Source organism: Oxyura jamaicensis, chromosome 2, assembly GCF_011077185.1.
Source record: "Oxyura jamaicensis isolate SHBP4307 breed ruddy duck chromosome 2, BPBGC_Ojam_1.0, whole genome shotgun sequence".
In the NCBI taxonomy this organism is placed as follows: domain Eukaryota; kingdom Metazoa; phylum Chordata; class Aves; order Anseriformes; family Anatidae; genus Oxyura; species Oxyura jamaicensis.
In genome coordinates, this window is record NC_048894.1 from 104186843 (window position 1) to 104208231 (window position 21389).

Genomic DNA, 21389 nt, shown 5'->3' on the forward strand with positions numbered 1-21389 from the left:
CAGCTTAATGTCCCAGAGGAAGACAAAAACCAAAACCACTTGACACATACAGATGAGAGTGCTGAATAATTTTACTTGCTGTCACTGGTGGAAAAGAGTGTTCTTTTCATTTTTTTTTTAAACTTTTTATTTTTTTTTTTTTAGAAAAAGGAAAAAACTCTGCATGGTAGAGTGTATGGTATATAATTTCAAAACAGAACAAGTGATATGGAATGGATCATTTCCCACACTATTTAAAGATGAACCTAAAATCATCTGTAAATCAACACTCATTACCATGTAAGACAAAGGCAAACAATCAACATTTTTTGTTGTTTGGTACAGATTTCTTCTATCACTTCAGCCTGAATTTTCCAAGGGTTGGGGAGCAAAGGGGGGGCAAATGCTGCCCGTTGTCCTAACCATAATTGTACTGCCCAAGCTTTGTGCTTTGAGATCTAGCATCATATGGCTTTATATACGTTCCCTAAGTGAACAGTGCAACATCATCACCATCTTCAGCGTTTATTCCACATTCAAACTGTAACTGAACAGCACTCCCAAACCCCTTTCCCGCCCGCAAAATGACAAATCCAAAAAGCAGAAAGTCTCCAGCAAGCAGATTTCCTCCCAGAAATCTGTGTAAACTGTAGCTCAGGGTCGGGTAGCAGCACAGAAGACAAAAGAGGTGACAGCATGATTCAATAGTGTCTCTAAAGACTACTGTAAGACTGTCATTCTTTAGTCTGTATCTTGCAATCACAATTTGTTTTTTTTCCCTGCAATACTATAAAGCAACATAAAAAATGAAAAAAAAGAAATCAAGACTCAAAAGCAAAATGCAGAAGCCTTTACAGAAAGGTAAAGCTTCCACTTAGCTTCGAGTGGTCGCTCTTGGGAACAGATCTCTGCCATCAGAAGCGAATCTCAAATGTACGCACATGATTTTGGTGGGGAGGGATGCAGCCAGGGATGGAAGGGCCTCTTAGCAGGGCTGCTGCCCGTTTTGCTTTGCAGACCAGCTTGCTACACCACTGCCCGGGGGCTGAATCAGCCAGGGGGGCAGCTGTAGGCGCTGAGCACTCTGCAGGCTCTGGGCCCTTCTCCTCCAGGGCTGCCTGGGGACGGGAGGCAGCAGGGAGCAGGAGCGATGCGGGGATTGCAGCGGCCTGGGGAGTTGCACCGGGGCGGGAAGTGCACGCTTTTCTCTTTGCCCCCCCCCAATCCTGTTGGAATGTATCTGATCAGTAATTAGGCAAGTGTTAGCAATAACTGTAAGCCAGCCCAGTGGCCCTCCCCCTTAAAATGGAGGGAGAGCAACAGCATCAAGCGAATTCCCAGTTGTCCTGACTTGTTTCATTCAACCTTTCCAGATCCTATAGAGTATTCATACACAGGCGTTTATCATACTAGAATTTAGAGGAGTCAAAGCTGGTAAAGAAACTGGATGTTTCCTGGCCTAACCGAAGGAAATAATAAAACCGGTTAAAGTAAAAGCGAAAGAAAGTAAGCATTAGTGTGTTTACATCCTCTGGTATGTCCCACTTCTCTACGCTCTGCTCACAAGCCCTTTCCGTACTCTGAGCTAGCACTCCCGAACTTAGAGAGGTAAGGCTTCAGCTAAAATCTCGTGGTTGAGATTTTTTTATTTGAATACCGTAAGTGTAAGTATCTGACTTTACTGGATCCATGCGGGGCATGTTGAGGGCAAGGCTTGTTACTAAGTGAATCTGCACGAGAGAAGGTTGGACACGGGTGTAATCCCACAGCGTAACGACGACTGAGCAACGTCCGTAAGCATGGCGCTAGCATAGTGTGCACGTAGCATCGGGGAGCTCGGATGAAGCTCCCCAGCTTTCTGGGTGTCCAGTCAGAGCCACGGAAGCTGCAAGAGGTTTTCCTGTAAAACTCCAGTATTGAAATGTCTAAAGGAACTGGACCTTTAACTTAAATGGGCACTGGTTTTAAGTTTTGCACAGTCAGTTCTAGTTAAAAACCAAACCTTGAACAGCTGATGCCCCTGCCGTTGGAGCCTTAAGACACCTGTTATACTGCTGAGCCCTACTTTTTCTTTTTTTTTTTTAATAAAACACTGTTTTAAGATACAGCACAATAAATGTGCTTATTACGCACTCTAACATAGAGCACAGAAATACAACACTACAGAGTGCAAGTCTAACCATCTCCACAGTGGGAAAAGTGCGAAGGTTAAAAATATGCATGTGGCTTAACACAAGATATTTTTAAAAAACATGACATGGAAATCTCATCCTAATGCTTTCATCTTTATCACAAACACGACTGAAAACTTATGGTCAGTTGCTGATCCTTCTCTTGTAATAGTAGTGTAATCCTTTGAAAGGTAAAATGTTGGAAAGATCAGAGAATTAAAACAACAACAACAACAACAACAAAAAACAGAAAACAAAAAAACAAGTGTCCAAAAATGATCCCATTTACCACTTTTCCAGTAGTTATGTTTTTCAAGAAGTAAACACGTAAGGTCACCTTGATCTTCGCCATCAGTAACTGATACACGCTGACACCGCCGAGCCAACCACCTGGACCCAGATCAGGTCAGTGCCACGCACACACACACACATGGATACACACACAAACACCCCACAGGAAAAAGTGCACTTTCAATTGCTGATACAAAAATAGATTGGCACATTCTTTTTGACACAGTGAAGATATCCTCTTTTAAAAGCTTTTTCACAACGTTAGGGAGTCCTTTTGTAAGTTGCAGCAGGTCTGTAGAAAAAGCACTATGAGAATGCACTCACGTGGGCTTCCAGGGTTTGTGTGATTGAGAGAGGGGTGGTAATGAAGGACGCCCTTCGTATTTCTGTATGACTGATGACAGGTAACTTTTACGTCTGTAGTCCCCGCAGGCAGGGTCAGTTGCCACCCAGTTTCAGCACATTAACCATGTACCAACATCTCAGTCTTTACCTGCTCTGAGAAAGTAACGATACGTAAATTTGCCAAAGCTGAGAGTCTTACGTCAACGCAGTGTTCCCTATCAGTCGCTGGAAAAACTGCTTTGGAAAGGGAGAGAGTGAAGTGTTAGGAGTCTGATTTTGCATTTCCAGTAGTAACTGCAGCTCAAGGGAGCTGAGTGGGAACAGTCCAGAGCCCCTTCCCAGGAGGGCAGCCAGTGCTAGGAGCTCTGGATCAAGCGTCTGTAGTGTGGCATCACTTCGTGCTCAGGAAGGTGGAGAGCAAACTCCAAGGCCACCAGCACTGGGAATTCAAAGGCGATCAGCTCTCGCCTGTTCAGCCGAAACTTCTCTTCCAGTTTCTGCAACAACAGGAAAAAACAAAGACTTTGTGAATGAGGATTTGACTTTCTAGTGCCTTCTTACAAAAGACATTATTAAAAACGTTTAAATAAGCATGTGTTGCTGTTGCTAAACATCTGCCTTGCTGGGCTTGCATGGCTCTAGATTTTGAAAATGATAATTGAGGATTTCTGCTCCTACCTCTGAGTTGAGCCTTCCTAGGTGGGAAAAGCATTGGCATCAGTGTTGGCATGCTCTGCTTCTTATTCAGAACTGATTTTTCCTTACCACATTGTTCAGCAAGACTTTTAACTGACCTAAATGTGCTGAGCAGCAGCTTATGACAGTGTCACATTGCTTCGTATTCCCCCTTCCCTTACTGACCAGCAGGTGACAAACTACTGGGACGAATCAGATGCACCCATCTCTTACTGGGAAGGTTGTTTACAACATTCGGCCAGACATGCTATTTTTGGCATGTTTGTCATTCCACTCATTCCATCTTTAGCAGATTCATCTTCTAATGATCATAATGATTACCGATGCAGGAAGAGGAACACCTAGCTTCATACAATCACTTGTGTGATGGAATAGGTGCACCTTGTACCTGCCTACCAAATTCCTGCTCTGCTTGAAGACTAAGATTTTCTTTTCAGTGCTAGGCTGTGTTACAAGGCCCTGTTAGGACAATTATTTATGCTGCAATTATGTGTATTTGATTGTAATACCTCAGAGGCTAAAGGTGTCATCTGCAACAACTGTAAGTAGAGTATGTATTAAAAATTACTGTCCTCAAGGGAGACGAGATGGGTTTCATAGTTGACTTTCTACTGTAATGTACTTAACCTCCCATCTGTTCTGCTGTTTTCACTGGATTTGGATGCTAGAAGAAGGCAGACAGCTGTTCAGGAACATTCTCAATACCACCCACTCGTCCCCCCCAACTTCTTATGACCTCCCTGGCTTGCTGTGTCTCTGCCCACTGGATCTAATGAAAAGCTCAATGCGACTTAAGGGTGGACCAATCTTTAACGACAGCATGAGGCCAGGTCTTCCAACTCCCACTCAGTTTATTTTTTCTCAGTTATTTGAGGGACGTTCTAACAAACTGAGTGTCAAACCAGTTCTGTGGCTGTGGCAGGAGGGTATGAGTCCAGTTCTGCCCCCAGCCAAGTCCCATGCCTCTTGAAATGAGGCTGGTTGTACTCAGCTACCTCACTGATTTTCTTCAGCATTAAACCAGATTGGTATCTCAGTTCTTGCAAATGGACTATGGAATAACACAACCCTCTGTCTCTTAACTCTTTAACATGGAGTGGCTAGAAGACCAAACACCTTCCTCTACCAAAAAACAAGTTGGGATGAAGTGTCGAATGGAAGCCATGTCCTCTTGCCCAAATTTTTAGCTTAATGAAAAAAATACAAACTGGAAGTCAATTAGATGCCTTCTCCAGTTAGTATCTACATTTATCTTTCAAAGGAAAGTCTTTACTAACACTCTTAAAAATACAATTAAAAGCAAAATGAATTTCTACAAGGTTAACTTTTGACTTGTATTGACAGAATGGTGGTCAGATATCTCTCAGACCTAACAATATCTGACAGCAGGGTCTTCAATCACATCAGAGTTTCTCAGTCCTCTGTTGTGACATTGATCTCTCCTACTTCCACACGAATGTAAAATAAAGGAATGTGTTTAGCTAGCTGTAGAGCTGGCAGCCTAGAGGAGGGCATGACCACTGATAAGCAGGCTTGTGTATAACACACACTGGCACTTAATGTAGAAGGAACACTGGAAACGTATGGATACCTACATCTATAAGATGTTTGACTTCGTGTTTTCTGAGGTCACTGCCAATTTTGGCTGCTAAAAGAACACAGGCTCCAGCACAAAGCTTCCTATTCTGCTTGTTCAGCTTCCCCTTGAGAGCGAGCTTCTCAAAGTAGACAAAGGCCATGGCTACCGTGGGCTCTTCAAAACCACATTCTTCTTGAGCAAGCTTGCGCATTTCTCTCTTCAAGCTGGGTAAAGAGAGCAGACAAGTATGCTGTGAGCTGCATGTTAAAGCATTTCTCATTTTACCATAATAGTTGTATCAAAAATTTAGAAGTAATTGTAAAGCTTTGACACTTTTAGTAAAAACATTTCATCAGAACTCTTAAGCTACATACAAATCATTTAGTAACAACAGATCGAGTGCTTGTGATCTGTATGCAGCTTTGCAGTTGGTTATGGCTGGTCAAACCCAACCTTGCTACGTACCGCAGAGTTCTCTAGTTACACAGCAAGGAGAATCAGTATCCTGGCCACTGCAGTCAAATGAAATCATCGTTACTTCAGTGAAGCAGTATGTCTAGCCTGCTACACTGGAAACTGTGATGAAATATTAAAACTTTGCTGTGAAACTGATCACTTGTTTTGCTTCTGGCCATGCTCTCTGGACAAGGCACAAAAATCAACATTTCTTCTATCTCAGGCTCTTTTCAAACTAAGTGCCATATACTCAAGAGTCTTTTTTATGTTATTTTTCCAGATCTGATAGTATAGTGCAAGCCCAGCTCATATCCTCGTCCTCTTAGATGCCGAGTTTGACACCTCAGTGGTACACGTTTGTTCGTTCACCTATCTTGTTCACTCAGCCCACTAATCAAAGCAACCGTCTGACTTATTCTGCACCTCTGCAGGTCACTGCTCCTGGAAGATCAATCAGTGCTGCGAGTCTCTCCATGTACAACAGCGATGGCCCTGAAACGTGAGACAGCTGTATCATGTGGCTGCCAATACCATGCTTTGCAACGTACCTTCTTATTTTACTGAGGGTTAACTTGATGTGAGGGAACTTCTCCTTAAAGGTCTCATTCATGTCCTTCTTGAGATCTGATGGCTTCACGTAGTCTATGACTGTGGTCTGTAACACACGGTGAAGAGAAAATCATTCCTTTAGTGTGTAACAAACAAGATCACTCAGTCCCTGAAAGCAAGGAATACCAAACAAATGCTTAATGATTTCAGAGAGGGGAAAAACAAGTCTGAATTAAGGTAACAATTTGTGACCGCTCCGTCAGAACAAGTGACCTGAAATCTGAGATGAGTGCTGAGCACAAACCCCAAACAACCCATACCTCATTACTTCCAAATATTGCTGCAAATGAGCTGAAGCCAAATGTGGGCGGATAAAACCTAGCTGACAATCCTTGTTATGCCAAAACAAGTCATCACAATAACGTGATGACCAGATTTTGTGTGTGGTTCTGAAACATGTTGCCAGTCTCAAACAGACTCCTCAAAGGATCTGCTGGTACAAATTCTTGACTACCGTGCTATACAATTGTGATAAAATAGGTAATTAGACTAAATCGTGGGTAAATCAGTAGAATGCAAGACAGTAATGCTGTCATAGCTTACATACTAACCGGACAGAAATACTGAGTTAGGACCACGTTAGAAGTGCTCCGTTTGTTTACTTCACACTGAGATTCCTATTCCTTTTTGTCACGACCTGAAGAATTTCCCTGGATAGCACAGGGCCCTCCTGGCCAGTCCTGCAATGCCACCACCAGCAGCAGCTACAGGTGTGTAGGACTTATCTCATTCCTTCAGTATTCATTCGTGAAGCAATTTGCCAAAATCCTCTGTCACCACTCACCTGGCCTAAAACTATCAGCTGAACAAGAGCTAAACCCTCACTTGAAGGATGTGCCCGTTCCCTTCCTGGCTCTGGCTGCTGTGCCCCTTGGACAGAAGCAGAGAAGAGCCCTGGCTTGGGCAGCCAGGGGACAACCTCGTCCCTGGGCATCAAGCTCCTGGCCAGCTTCAAGCATGGGCAGTGGGAACAGTCTGAGGCACAGCGTGTTCACCTCTGTGTAGGGAATCCCCATCCTGGATTTCCACATCCCAGCACACAGCAGGTGGGTGCATCCCATATGGATTATATACCCTGCGTTTTCCTCCCCGTAAAATCATTATTCCCTTCTACTTTCTGCTTATGGTTAAACTCTATCAGAGCAAAGGGCTGTTGACTCTAGACGGGAGAAGGAAAGAGACATACAAAACACTTGCCACGTTATGCCCCTGTAGAAGATGGAGCCTCACGGCATTACATCCTCATGGGAATCTAAATCAGCCAAAAAAAATCAATAATAAAACATGGAAGGGCTGTGGAGGATAGGGTGTAATGGCTCCGGAGAGCAACTGGACAACTCTTGTTATCTGATCGCGTTCTTGGCTGGATCAGAAATGAGCACGGAGAGGAGCAAAAGGCATCTAACTTTTCCTGCACTTTGTTTAAGAGCTGTGGTACTGAAATAATGGGTGTTTACAAGAATTTAAAAGAAAGCAGAGCATGCTTCTTCCTTGAATAGCACACAACAATATCTGAGATAAACATGCTGATATGAAGAGGAAAAAACCAACTAGCCACAGGGAGTCGTCACAGTCATATACACATTTTAAAATGAGGGCTATTCTGCTGCCTGCCTTGCAGTGTGAAAAGCATCGTTTGTCCAGATAAGCTGCTCCCCACGACATCCTGGCAGGTAATTCTGCTGGGCACATCAAGCACAAGAGTTGCCTGCTGTTAAGTATAAATGCTTGCAAGCCCCCTCTGACACAGTTACATGTCAAGCGCCTGTCCAAATTTTGCTCAATAAAGGGGAAGATTTATTACAAAACTCTGCCCTATTCAGGAAAGCTGCCAGTTACAAGAAAACATCAAAAAGGAGAAGGCCACGTCATTCTTCTTCAGTGATCCCTGCTGCCCTGCACGTGTACGGATCAGCTACAGCACAGGTCTGGGAAGACACCAGAGCACTGTTAAGGTTAAACATTCAGATACCGTCCTGATGCTGAAGCAGGCAGACTGCCATCATGCCTGAATAAAGGGGAGAGAAGAAAAGACAGGCAGCAGAAACCTTACCCTACCTGGGGCAGAAGGGAAAGGCTTCAGCCGAATGTGTGGGTCTGCCTGTTTTCAGTCTTGCTGAAGGTGGAAGGAAGGGAGGATTTGGCTGAATGTACACAGGAGACTTTGCCTGGGTGTCTCAGAAAGTCACTTGCTTGTGGGAGGCTTTGCCTGCAGCCTGCAGGGCTCAGACCTCAAGAGCTGCAGAATGAAAATCTTACCAATTTCTCTCTTTCTCCTCTCATTCCTTTCCCTGGGATTTTGATTCTTGCTTGCCTACTGCTTGCTTTTGGGGGTTTGAGGTTTTTTTCTGCCAGAGGATCATCAGCAAGTTGTGTGCTTTGAAACTTACATGAATATGCTTCTGTGGACTTAAAAAGGATCCTCTTTAGTACTGCCCTAAGAGGACTGCTGAAAAAAAGCCATATAGCATACTTTAGACCAGTGCTATTTGCTCCTCAAAATACAGAAACATTGGTCCACGCCTCACTTGTTTGCAGAGTCAAGAGATGCTGAGCACATAAAGGTTACCCACTATTAAATCCAAGGATGGTTTTAGTTACTATCAGCACTTTTTGGTCGTCTTGGGCAATCCTAGAAAGAGAAGGCTTGGTGCTTCCGTGCAAAGCTGCATTATACCTTATTTCATGCTTCATTGCAAACTCAACTGCCTGTTGTTTGCTCTCCATTACCACAGAGCTCCTTAGTTTTATCTTAATTATCTCCCACAAAGCCATCATGTTGTTTTTTTTGTGTGTTTTTTTTTTTGGCAGACTCGCACTTGGCTCCTTCCAGGTAACCATTTCGCCTTGCACAGAGGAGAAACACACAAAAAAACACGACTTGAGTGTGCAGGACAGAAACCTCTTTGCAGCAGAAAGCCCACAGAGGAGGGAGGGCCTGAGCATCCTCCGCAGTCAGCTGAAGGGCTGCACGTTGATTTTGCAGGACGGCAGGGGTGGGTTGCTTTCACCTCCAGCATGAATGTGCCCAGGTGGCTCCGGGGTGGTTGGGTGAGCCCTGGGCTCCTGCAGTAGCCTCCTGGGTGCCTTACGCGCTGCTCTGCAGGGATCTTGGTGTTACCTGGGACTCCTCTGGCTAAGCTGAGGAGATCAGCCAGTATTCAGCTAAAATCTTTTCAGAAGATGTTGCCTCGTTTTTTTTTAAAAAAAATATTTAAAGCAAAGCATTCAGAGTCTTGAGAATAAGCAGACGGCTTAAAACTGAGAATGGTAATGAGGTACAGCTATTTTTAAACGCAGAGATTTGTCAATTTTGTCCTGGCGATAAGGATCTCCCCCCCTCCAACTCCGAATACTGCTGCTTCCTGCTAGACAACAGTCTCTGCGATATAAATCACAATAATGAAATCCAGATGAAAGCTAGTGTGTGCTGTTTTTGATTCATGTAACAGGATAACAGCAGCATGTTTGAACACACTGGCTCTAAGGCAGCTGTCTCGTCTTGTCAGTGCCATGCTGGAGAGCTCAACTAACTGCCCTTATTCTCAAGAAAAGGAATTGTGCAACTTCTTGTCTTTTTTCCCCTGATTTTTCTTTGCAGGCTGCAGCAGAATCCTGACTTACCCCTGAGCAGCAGGATGCCCCTTTCTCAGCTGGTGCCTATAGGATAACTGTATTTGGGGCGCTGCTCAGCAGAGGGGCAGCCCTTTTGCTGCCATGCTGTGTACCCGTGAAGCTAAGGAGAAATCCCACATGCCCAAGCATCCTCTCTCCATCCTTTCCTGCTGGAGCTGCCCGTCTGCACCCCCCGAGCGGCCCAGCACCGACCCTCTGCTGCTCCCCTTCCCATGGGGAAGGAAAGAGAACGGGCTGGTGGAAACCTCAGTGCACGTGCGAGGCCAAAAGCACGGTCGGGGTGCCCCAGTGACCCACAAGGACCAGCCGGGATCTTCCTGCTGAAATGGGAGTGCTCTGACCCCAAGTCATCTTCTGCCACCTTTTCTTCTGCTCAGCATTTACTCTTCCTCTGCTTTAGGCAATTTTATTTCTCTTGGGCTGTCTGTGAGCTAGAAACAAACTCGCTGTGTCCAGGAAAAGACATCACTGTAAGCCAAGTTTTGTCTGTCTGGAAGAGTTCTGCTATTGCCTTGCCTGCACTGCTCAACACCAATGCTCTGAATTTTAGGGTGGCGTTTTAAATAATCCCCTAAAAGGAGCATGGCGTTTTTCCATCCAAATACGCTTAATTATATACAACGTTATTCCCTAGAAGGCAGCCGTTTTGCACTTCCAGGGCTGTCAGCACGAGCAAGGCACTGGGAAGCACCCGACCATCTCTCTAGCACTCTAATCTCCAGTGTTTGTAACTTCTGTCCTCCAGCCTCGTCTGTCTTGTCTCTGGCAGCTTATTTGCACCAAACACATTTCGCTGCAGTATTCAGAAATGCTCCTTCGCGAGCTCTGTCCGTGTTCTCTGTATACAGATCTGTAAACCTGTATTTTAGTTTGGCGATGGAGGTTGCACAAGACAAATGAAAGCTTTGAAATATGGTGGCTGACAGATGCCTGGCCAACGTGGTGAAGGCTCGGGCTGAAGCCTGTGCTCTGCACACGTCTTGCATGGCTGGCAGTTTCGAGCTTGGAGGTTAGCTCGTGTGTTATTCACACGCGTTTTCAAGCAGCTGCTTTCTCATAGGAAAGCTGTATATATAGTTCCATGAATACGGGAGGAGGCAGGATGCCTGAAATGGTTGGAAAGACTGGCAGGATGAAATATTGTTGAAAATAAACCCTACTTTGGCACGTTACCAGTAAAAGATGACCTAGCCTTGGCTGCCTCCATCTCCCTCTACGAAGGGTAAAATCAGAACAAAACAGGTGAATAAAATGGAAGTTACACGATAGGTTCTCTGCAGCTGGCTTTACTGCAGACCTCTGATCAATCTGCTTCATGGAGAGCAGACACGATGGGTTTCAGAGACTTCCAGTACGCGATGGTAAGGTCTCAGCCACATGACAGACGCGAAGAAGTCAACGACTGTGCACGTGCGTACCACGCGTGATCAGCCACGTGGCTATAAGCTGTCAGTAACCTAATGTACGTAGCGATGGCTTAAGGTGCACATACATGGGAGATCCCGCTGGAGCAGAGGCTTGAAACAGTGATGGAAAATGGGAATGATTTCTTTGTTATAAGATTTTTTTTAAAAAGAAAAGGGACAACTAAAACATGCCTCACTGTTAGAAAGTTACTGACATTGAAGGAACTTAACCTAAAATATTTAGAATTTCACAAAGCAAATCACCTCCAAGCTGCCCCTTTGCATTAAGGTACGTGGAACGATGCCAGTTTATTTTATACAGTTAACACGCTGAAAGCATTCGCAATTAATACAGTGTGTCACTGCTTCAAAATACGTATTTAATGGAGCCTCAGCCAAATATAGCATCAAATCCATCCAGCACTGGCTTTAAATATGAATATATACCACCGCTTTGATCCTCTGCTCCCTGAGACTTTGGGGTACGAGGCCAGCAGCTGATAAAAAAGCCATCTGGAGATGCTTCTTAATTTCCAGCTACAGAAGCAGCTCGAAAACTACAGTGACGACATCAAAGGACGCTTGCGGTAGTGGAGGACTTCTGACCTTGGTGCTCCTTGTGAAAGACAGTAAGGGGGGAGCGAGAAAGCAAATGTGCTCTATCATCATGCAGGGCTTTTGTTAGACCGAACGGATGGAGCAGCAAGCAGTTCTAATTTTAAAATCACATTGGAAGACTAATATTTAATAAAGCAGCTTGGCTGTGCTTGACACGAGTGCTGTACTTGGCAAATGCGGGCTGATGGTCAGCCTGCTGTAAGAGCCCCTCAGTCCTCTGCAACATGCTTTTTTATTAGCAGTGTATAGATGTCAATTTGTTTTGATACAATTAAAGCAATGCACTGAAACTGTCGTTAAGGACCAAAAACCAATTTCCAAGCGTATCCCTTGGGCATGGATAGATGGATATTGCAGGGATGTTATTACACAAGGGTCACTCAAAGTCAAGATGCTACTGATCGAGGCTTTTCTTCCTTTTCTGCAAGTTTTGGCAGCAGCCAGCAGCCAGCTGAACACGCTCCTGTGTTTTTGTGTTACCACCAAAACCCAGAGCTGTGGGGGTCGTCCTCACGCATGCTGCAGAGGGAGTTTTCTCCTCCTCTTTGCTTCTGCTCGCAGGAATGCAGGGAGACAGTGAAGATGTTGGCTGCATGCTGGTTGACGTGAAATGCTAGCAAAGTTACTGCTCTGCCTGCTAGCTGGTGGAAGTTCCCATTCTGGAGAGATTTAAGAATCTGCAAGAATTCCTGTTTTAGCAGTATCAGCCAGGAAGACATCTGTTAACCATGACATGATGTTTCCCTCCCCCTGCCTCCTCCAGCATGAATTCTTCTACCTCTTACTGTTTATATTGTGTCAGAGATTGTAGGCTCTCCTACAAAGCCAACATAAAGTGAAATAATTTCTCTGGGGTACACCAGAATTTGAATACGGCGAATGCAATTAATGGAAGTGGTGGGGTTTGTGCTGGAAACAAAAAATGAGCTGCCTTTTCAGATTTGTTCCCTATCAGGCTGTTTGTGGGTACTACTTTTAGAAATGCTACAGGGAAGTGCATATCCTTTAAAGCTAGGAACTTCGCTGCAAAGAAAAAAAAAGACCAAAGCAAAAGCACTTCTTCCCCACAGCTATCTTCAAAGAGGAAGCTCTCCTTTTCCTTGAAAACAAGGACTTGCAGTTCAAAATGCTCTGCAAGTCAGGACTAATTCAGCTAAAATTATAAGCCCATAAAGTCAATGTAAGTGATAATAACCTTGGGCTCCACAAAAAAAAGCAGGAAACTGCCTCTCTCATAGGCTCGAGTGCAAACCGCACTCATGTCAGAGTAAAATCCAAACAGGACCACACATTTTATCTGTCTTGCACCTTCAGGTAAAGCCTGCAATGTTTAGTGAAGCAGAATTCATGCAGACCTCAAGAGCATTTTACCAGAGGAGCAATCCTGTCCCTCAAAGCACACGTCGGGCTCCTGGGTGTCGTATTTGTGCATTTAACTCCACTCTGCAGCCGGCAGTGCCCTGCAGACCCGCTGCAGCTCAGCATCTAGCCTCGCTCCTCTAAAACACCATTTGTTCAGATTCTTGTCACACACCTTACCCCCTTAATTGCTCTGACATCCACAAGGAGGGGGAAAAAGCCTACAGGCTTGCAGCTGCCAAACATTAATGCTAAATGCTGGCCAAGTAAGGAGACTTTAATTACAAACTGCAGCTTTCCATGCACGGTGCTCACGCTGGAGATGCTCTTGGCTGCTCCGGCACCCGTGGGAGGCAGTAATTGAAGCTGTATTCCACTCGGGACCGCAGGCTGCTTTGAATCTGTGTGTACAGTAGGTCGGCACTGCTGCGGTCGTTTTGCAGGAGTCTGCTAACGCTAAGATGGCTGTGCGCCGCCAGGAAAAGAAACGCAGGTTTCTCGCTGACCTCAGACTGCAATTTGCTTTAATTGCAGCATATGCTGATTTTTGTATCTGGGGAGGAAAATGCCTTGGAATTACAGACGATTATGCTTCTGTTCACACGGATGTGAGCTGCAGGGAGGGGGAACTCCAGCTGAGTCTAGGAAGATGGATGCAAGTGAAGTGCATAAGCCCTCCTTACTCGCAGCCCAAATTGCAAAACCCTGTTTAAACCTGCAAGCTCCTGGGATGCTCTAGCACGACCTTTCCTCCCTTCTCTCGGATGAAGGATGCACCAGCCGCTTGTGAAATCCCTCAGCCAAGCGCTGAAGAACAAACACCCACTCCTTGGTTCCCTGTCAAGCTGTGCAGCTCCTGTGTTGCATCACGGCGAAATCTTGGACCTTAGACAAGAGAGCTCTTGGCACATGCCAGCTATTCTCACCACCAAATGAAACACAGCACTTAATTTCCTTCGGTCCTTTCTCAGATTAGTGCCCTCCTTCCGAGAAGGAGCAAACAATGCCATTGATTTTAATGATTAGCCTTCAAGTCCATTTTTCGCCTTGAATGTATCTAGTCATACCTCCATCGCAGGGGAAAGCCCAGGCAGCTTACTGCAATAAAAGCACAAACGTGGGCCTCAAAATGTTGTGGTTAACCAGCGTACGGAGAAGGAGGGCATCGCACACCCACTCCTGGGCAGAGCTCCCCTGCAGGAAGCTCTCCTGGCTCTCTCATTTTGACTCACCTGACCACGTCCACCTCAACGCCAAGCATCAATGACTTTGGGTGATGTTAGAGGACTCGGACTGTTTGGAGCATACTTCCAGCCTGAAGAAGACAGGAGGCACAACCACGATTGCTAAAACTATGTTCATTTTGGATGCCAGTTAGCAACGAGTTTCTGTTTGAAGGAAGACAGCTCCCTGTCCGTGACAATAACCGTATCAAAACCTAACAAATATTTTCCTACCCAGACGTGGCTGCCATAAAGGGTTGACACTTTGTGGGTTGCCAGCCAAAAATAACTTGCCAACCCTGAAAGTAAAGCTGGCTGAAAGTAAGCAGAGGACATACTAATTTTCTCACTTGAAAATTTAACCCAAACACGGCCTCAGAGCTCAGTTAGGCTATTTCTGTGCAACAGACAGAGCACTCTTGCCAGCAAGAAGATTGGCTTCAATCTATATAACACAAGTAAAATACATTTATATTGAAGAAGGAGCACCTAGCAATACTATTATCAAATAAAGACCAGGCTGGGGGGCAGAGAAGAACCTGCAACAACTGTACCTTTATATATATTAATAGTTTCCTAAGTAGTATCTCTGCTCCAAGTTAAGTGGGGACATGGATGACACTTCAGACTCCAAATTCTATCCTATTCATACATAGAAAAGAGTGAGTAATAGTAAGTCACCACTTTGAAAAAAAAAGAAAAGAATTAGCTTTCCACCACAGTGTACTACTGCTTTGGATGTCTAATTCAGATAGATAGGTGCTCACATGCATACAACTGCACTGCGTCTTGCTACATTTCTGCCAAAATAGCACTCCAAATCCTACGGGCTTGGTGCAACTGCAAAAGGGCTACCGAAGTCTCTCACCAGGGTGAATACTGAGTTAGGGCTGAGATCAAGGAAGGGTTATGAGTCTGTTGCATTACAGCTTTCGATATGGTGAAAAACATACGGGTTCTGCTCATAATTGCTGCAATTAAAGGAAGGACTATCCCATGATGAAATAAATATCTGGGAAACAAAAGCTCTACAAGACACTGAGGTTCTACTCCAATGAGTAGAAGATAAGTATCAAAACAAAATACAGTTTCATGACTTCAGAAAAACCCTAATGGGCATTCTCCTATTTTGTAATAGATGCCAATTAGAGGAAGTATAAATTTTCCTCTGAACGAGAGAATGAGAGCATTGTTCAAACAAGCCTTTCATCTAAAACATTTATGAAATAGAGCAGTAATAAAAGCACTTACTTTTGTAATACCTCCACAAGTTTGTTTTTACATGTCCCAGTAAGTAACTGTCATTTAGAACAAAGCATTCCAAACAGCTGTTATTAGTAGATTAAAAATAATAATAATCTTCTTAAAATGCAGCCAAATGCAGCCTCAACTTTCTAAATATTGTTGCTAGCATTTATCTGTGCTACACCTAGTTTTGAGTATCACTTACCATATATGAAGGAAATATTAAAACCCGCTTATGTTTGCCACACGGCCACTGGGGATCATCTAAAAGATTGGGGTCATATTCAACATAGTCTCCCAGGTCACTGCCTATAAAACAATGGTAAAAATAACACTTTTAATTACATCAACAAATCTGTAAACGTAAGTGGCAAACAAGTTCACAGGTAACGCACAAAATGATCTTCGTGCTGGCTGTTTGAAAGAGTCAAAAAATTTTGCACATTTCACTCCAAGTACTTCAATAGTAGAAGAACTTGCAAAGATGCAGAGGACCTAAAGCTTATGAATTACCTGGTAAATATGAGCATAGGGATTAGGAAACTGCACAATTCTATGAAACCCCAGAATGAAGCCACAGGTCAAAAGCCTGCCAAACAAATGTGGTCCCGTGTACCCTGCCACGTTCAGGTGAGAGGAGAGTGAGTGGGGAAGTTTTGTTGACTTTTATTCCCAGCAACAAGCTCTCATCTGTTTATGCAGATGTTTTGATTTGTTTCATTTAACACGCCCAAGTATCTTAAGCGTACAGTGTTTTGGCGTACGTTTTGTGCCCGGTTTTGTAAACACAGCCCCTTCCAGCCTAATAAAGGTCACAAGTACGATTTACACCTTCAGCTTATGACTATTGTGTTGCCATTGTGTATTTTCCACAGCAAACAGCAGTCACGATGAGCCTTATGTGGGAGGAACAAACAATGCCAGTTACACAAGGAGGCATGCTGAGCGGGATCAGCGGCTGGCAGTATGACAAGGGACTGGCGATTGTGTTTACTCAACTTTCCATGATCTGTAAGCCAGCTTTGCTGAACAAACAGGGAACAAGCGTGGAAAAGGGCACTCCAAGCTCCGTTATCTACTGCGTAAGACTGTATTTTGCTTAATTTAAGCATAAAAGGGGTTAAAACATGGCGTGTCTCCCCCCATAAATCTTCATAATTGGATGCCTACCTGTGCAGTTTGCTCTTGGGAACCTGCTTTGGAAGGGGGGTTGGACGTGATGGTCTCTTGAGGTCCCTTCCAACCCCTACAATTCTGTGATTCTGTGATAATAGTCGCCTACTGCCAAGCTTCTTGGTAAGTTACCTGCATCAATGCTCCCCTGGGTGCTGTTAGCTCTTGCCAGAGAAAGGCTACGATGGCTTGCATTGCGAAATTGGGAGAAGGATGAGGTGGAGTCTATTGTGTTCCTCCGAGTTCCCAGAGCATTGGTTGGAAATAGGAACTGTGTGTATGAAACCGTCTAAAAAGGAAGTCAGAATGGACAGAGAGTTACTATCAGCCCAGCTCAGCCACGGCAGGATCCCTTTGGGGCATCCCAGTTTGAAGCAAGGGAAACCAAATTAGCAGGGGATTTGCTGGATTTGATAGTTAGGCACAGATGAATAAACACTAGTCACCTACATTTGCTTCAGTGTAGTCACTTTATCCACACAAAAAAGCTTTTGCAAATGCATTAATTCTTCAGCAAAACAAAACTACAAACACACACGCGAGCTCTAATACACGGGATTTACAAAATCCTACTCAAGGGTCAGATTTAAAAATATGTCAGGTTTTTCACCGGGCCTTCCCTGTAGCAGATTTCAGCTGTTTCTTTACTGAAACAGCCTTCTACTGTATGGGTCCCTCAGCACAGATCAGCCACAGGCAAATCACCTGAACACTGCTTAACTTAAGCACTTTCTCTGGTATTTTTGTCCTTTGGGATTTGGTCTGGCAAAGTCTTGTTGGTGTCCTAAGTTAACAGTAATGGTTATGGGAGATCATTTACTACCTGCCAGCATGGACTCTGTGTGAATGAGTAACATGTGACAAAGTTATTTTCAGAATGAACCAGTTCTCTGTTTGCATGCTTGGCCAGAAATAGACTACGTCTTGCTTCTCCTAGGTTTATTTTCCAAAAATAACAGTATTATGAAGAAAAAAATGAGTCTCAGACTCCAGACCGGTTTATGAGCAGGTCAGAACAGGTATCAAATAAAACACGTGAGCTTTAATTTATTTATAAGCAGACAGCTTGTCCTCAAGAATTTACAGTCTGGGGTCTGGACTGTCACTTGGTTAGGTGAGCACACCGTGTGCAGCAGCGTTGACCCAGGGCTTTAAGCCTGTAAATCCAGAAATGACAGCAGACTGGATAAATGAAGGACAAAACGTAAATCAGGTTTTCAGAAAAAAAAAAAGAAAAAAAAAAGTTTTCATATATGATTAAAATAATCTACTCTGTACAGATTTGTTTAAAATGGATCACTTTCCCCAAAACCTCATAATTGCTTATTCCATTTCAAATGAATGCACGCTTGGATTTTGACATGTTCATCAGGTTTATACTAGTATCCTCTTGCTCTTTTGGACAAATGCAATGTTAAGTGAGATTTATTTTATTAAATAAATCTGAAAGCAAGCAGAATTACAGCTTACAGCTATCACCAGAAATTATTTTTGCCTCTGACAATATGCTCTCTGCTGATACCTCCTGCTAGAGCCAGGGGAACACCAATTTAGTAATGCTCCACAGACTCAGATGTTGCCGGAGGCAGATTTCTTCAAGGAAACCGAGTTGTTTGCATTGACAGCTAGGATGGTCCCCTTGAATTTCTGCTCATCTTATTTACAGCTCATACATACTGTGCTTTAACTATTGTGTTATGCTGAACATTGTAATTTATTTAATTACTTGTGCTTGTTACTAGTTATGCCATATTTTTCCCTAACTACAAAGAATCTAACGGAGTAGGAAGTGAAGCATCCCCACCTTCCCGTCTGCTCCGAGCTCCACTCCTTCAAGACCAATGATCTCTTTTAGACACACTCCAGTAGAATGGCACTGGCGTCCACCATCCAACTTCATATCCCTGGGGAACAGAAACCAGAGCAGAGACGGCTCTTCATAAGCACATCTTATTTACTTTCCACCACACAACGGAAGCAGCATTAATCCTAAATCTACCAGCGCAAAGCACAGACGAGACAACCTTTCCTACGGACAGGACTGTGTTGTCTAAAACACATTATAGCTACTGGTTGCAGCAACAAGCCCACTTTGTTCCTGGATGTGCCTCAAATTCCACTGATGGTGCAAAACTTGCTTCCTCATCACTGGGGGCACCTGACAGAGCTCGGCACTCGGAGGGAACTGGGAGTTGTGTAAGCTTCAGGTGAGATCCAATAATCTAGCATATCTAATAAACTGATGCTCCTAAAATAATATGTCTCCAAGTGCCCCCATGCTGTCGTGCAGAGAAGCAATTGTCCATGAAAACCTCTGGGACGAGTTTCTGCACCTCCACCAGCAGGAAGGTGTCCAAAGCTCAGTGAATTTGCTCCTGGAGGCCTTCAGGAGAAATCCATCTCTCTCTCTCTCACTTCAGGATAGAAACTTGGGTGTCTGCTTTAAATTACTGATCCATTTGTCATTTTATATGTAAAGGTAAATGACGTGCCTTAGACAATCAGTCTGTATCCCATGCTTTAGCATCATGAACGCGAGTGAAGATAAGAAAAAAGATGATGAGCAAATCTGTTCTCCACAAATGGCTACTGTATTCAACTCCAGAATATTTATCTTGTGGTGTTTTCCCACATGATTTTGTGCTAAGGTCCAAGTACATGCTTAAAAACCTGTGGGAGAGATGCTGACATGAGGCTTGGAGAAGCAGGCTCTTCACTGGACTGCTGGACTGCTTTCTCTTTGCAAACCCTGTTTCCTTGTCTTCACTTCAAATCTTGTCACTCATTTTATTTCTCTGAAAACTGGCAATCAGTGAGTTCCCAATAAATCATGTACCTGGCTTCCAGAAAAACCCAACACATCTATCTGCTGGAAAACATATCTCTATGGCAAACAAAAACACTGTATCAAGGTTTTCATCCAAAGCCCTCTCAATTTCTTGACTGGGTTTCACTTTGCACAGTGTCATATTATCATTTTGTTTCCTGATATCATATTACTGAGAAGCTGCACAAATAATTAGGTAAAAATAACCTTCTGTCAGAGGCACCGGATTAGCCTCCCCGTTCTTGCACACAACATGCTTAAAGGAACTATTTCTTCTAGAGATGAATCTCTAAGAAATGAACACACGACTTGAGGAAGCCCCCAAATCAAAACAAAAATCAGAATTATCTTTAGCAATATCAGGATAATTTAGTTTCCTTCCTCAAGGACAGAGGAAGAAATAATGCCATTACAGCTTTGAAAACAAGTCACGGAGACACTTCTCCATGCAATTAACAGAGAAGGCTAGATAGCTTTGTTAATTCATTCAACAAAAATCTGGCATCGTTTAAAGAGTCAGCTCAGCAGCTTTTCTAAACCAGGAGTGGCTCTGGGGACGTGCAAGAAATCAGTTCTTTGGGAGCAGAGATCAGGGTCAACTCCAAGTGTAAGCATGCACTGGAATGATTCCTGCCCATTAGCTGGAGATCGATCAAGACTAATCCCCCAATTTTTCCCATCTTTCTTCTGTTTTTTAAAGAAACCTCTACCTTCAGGACCCTGTAAGCAACACTGCAGTTATTCTCCCTCATTCTAAATGATTTGTAAGGGCTACGCTGAGGTGCTCTCTACCTTTACGTATATCCTTGTATTTGTAGGTAGTATCTATTGCTTGTGTTGTAAAACAGTAATAAAACTTTACTGTTTGGGGAGAAACTTGTCCATAAAACTGAGAATTTAACTCACTCTCTTGAGGAAAATCAGTACAAACAACACAGAGTTTCTTATCAATGTTCAAATGAAAAGGACCATCCCAGCTTATACACATCCTCTCCTCGCTGATAGAAGACATTGTTAAACACTTGATATGAGATTCCTAGGTGAGTGTAGCTTATCCTTTTTGAGCTCCCTGTCACTAAGACCAACAGCAAGCTAGTCAATTTTTTGCAGGGAGAGTGATTTTTCTTTTTTTTCTTTTTATTCTTTTTTTCAGTGATTTTTCTTCCCACTCCTACTACAGCAGACTTCACAAATGCCTCAGCAAAGCTCATGCTGGATACCTGCGATTGAGCCAGCTAAATAAAATAGTAATAAATCCTTTCTGGATTGTAAATTAAGGCAGATTATGGTTTCTCTTCTGGGGAACTGCTGGTAACAAGCTACAAAGCACTGTCCCAGGGGTGCTGGGGCAGCTTCCCCAGCTGGGACAAGCCCAGGGGCTGCGACCGTGCTTCTGGAGGAGCCCCAGCACAGCTTCTTCCTCACCAAACCCCCAAAATCCCCAAACCAGCTAGGAAACAGTGGGATATGTTTCACACTTGCTCCCTGCAAAATGTGTGAGCTGTGCCTGGGGAATGGTTGGGACAGTTGTTCTGGGACCAACCACACGTTAAGTGCAGCAAACCACTGCCACCAGGTTCTTCAGGATATGAGCCCTTGTGGGGCACCACAGTCAACAGGCCCTACACGTGTGTAGGATAGGAACTTGAAAGAAAATCAAGCCTTCCCTGAGTTTAAGTTACTTACATTACCAATGGCACCGAGGAACTGCGCAAACCAATATGCAGTAGTAACAGCTGTTTACAAAATCCAGAGTAGGAAAGATGGCCCTTGCCA

General features: G+C 44.0%; 1 protein-coding gene across 1 annotated transcript in view; it reads right to left on the minus strand.

Moving 5' to 3' along the window:
• Window positions 1-744: 744 nt before the first annotated feature.
• CABLES1 (Cdk5 and Abl enzyme substrate 1) overlaps window positions 745-21389 on the minus strand; it is a 67246-nt gene continuing 46601 nt past the window's right edge. The window contains exons 6-11 of the mRNA XM_035317208.1: window positions 18591-18690; window positions 16919-17075; window positions 15819-15922; window positions 6066-6172; window positions 5078-5285; window positions 745-3283 (exon numbers count right to left, since the gene is read on the minus strand). Of these exons, the coding sequence (XP_035173099.1) occupies window positions 3143-3283; window positions 5078-5285; window positions 6066-6172; window positions 15819-15922; window positions 16919-17075; window positions 18591-18690 (817 nt within the window). The 3' untranslated portion in view covers window positions 745-3142. The remainder of the gene's footprint in view (window positions 3284-5077; window positions 5286-6065; window positions 6173-15818; window positions 15923-16918; window positions 17076-18590; window positions 18691-21389) is intronic.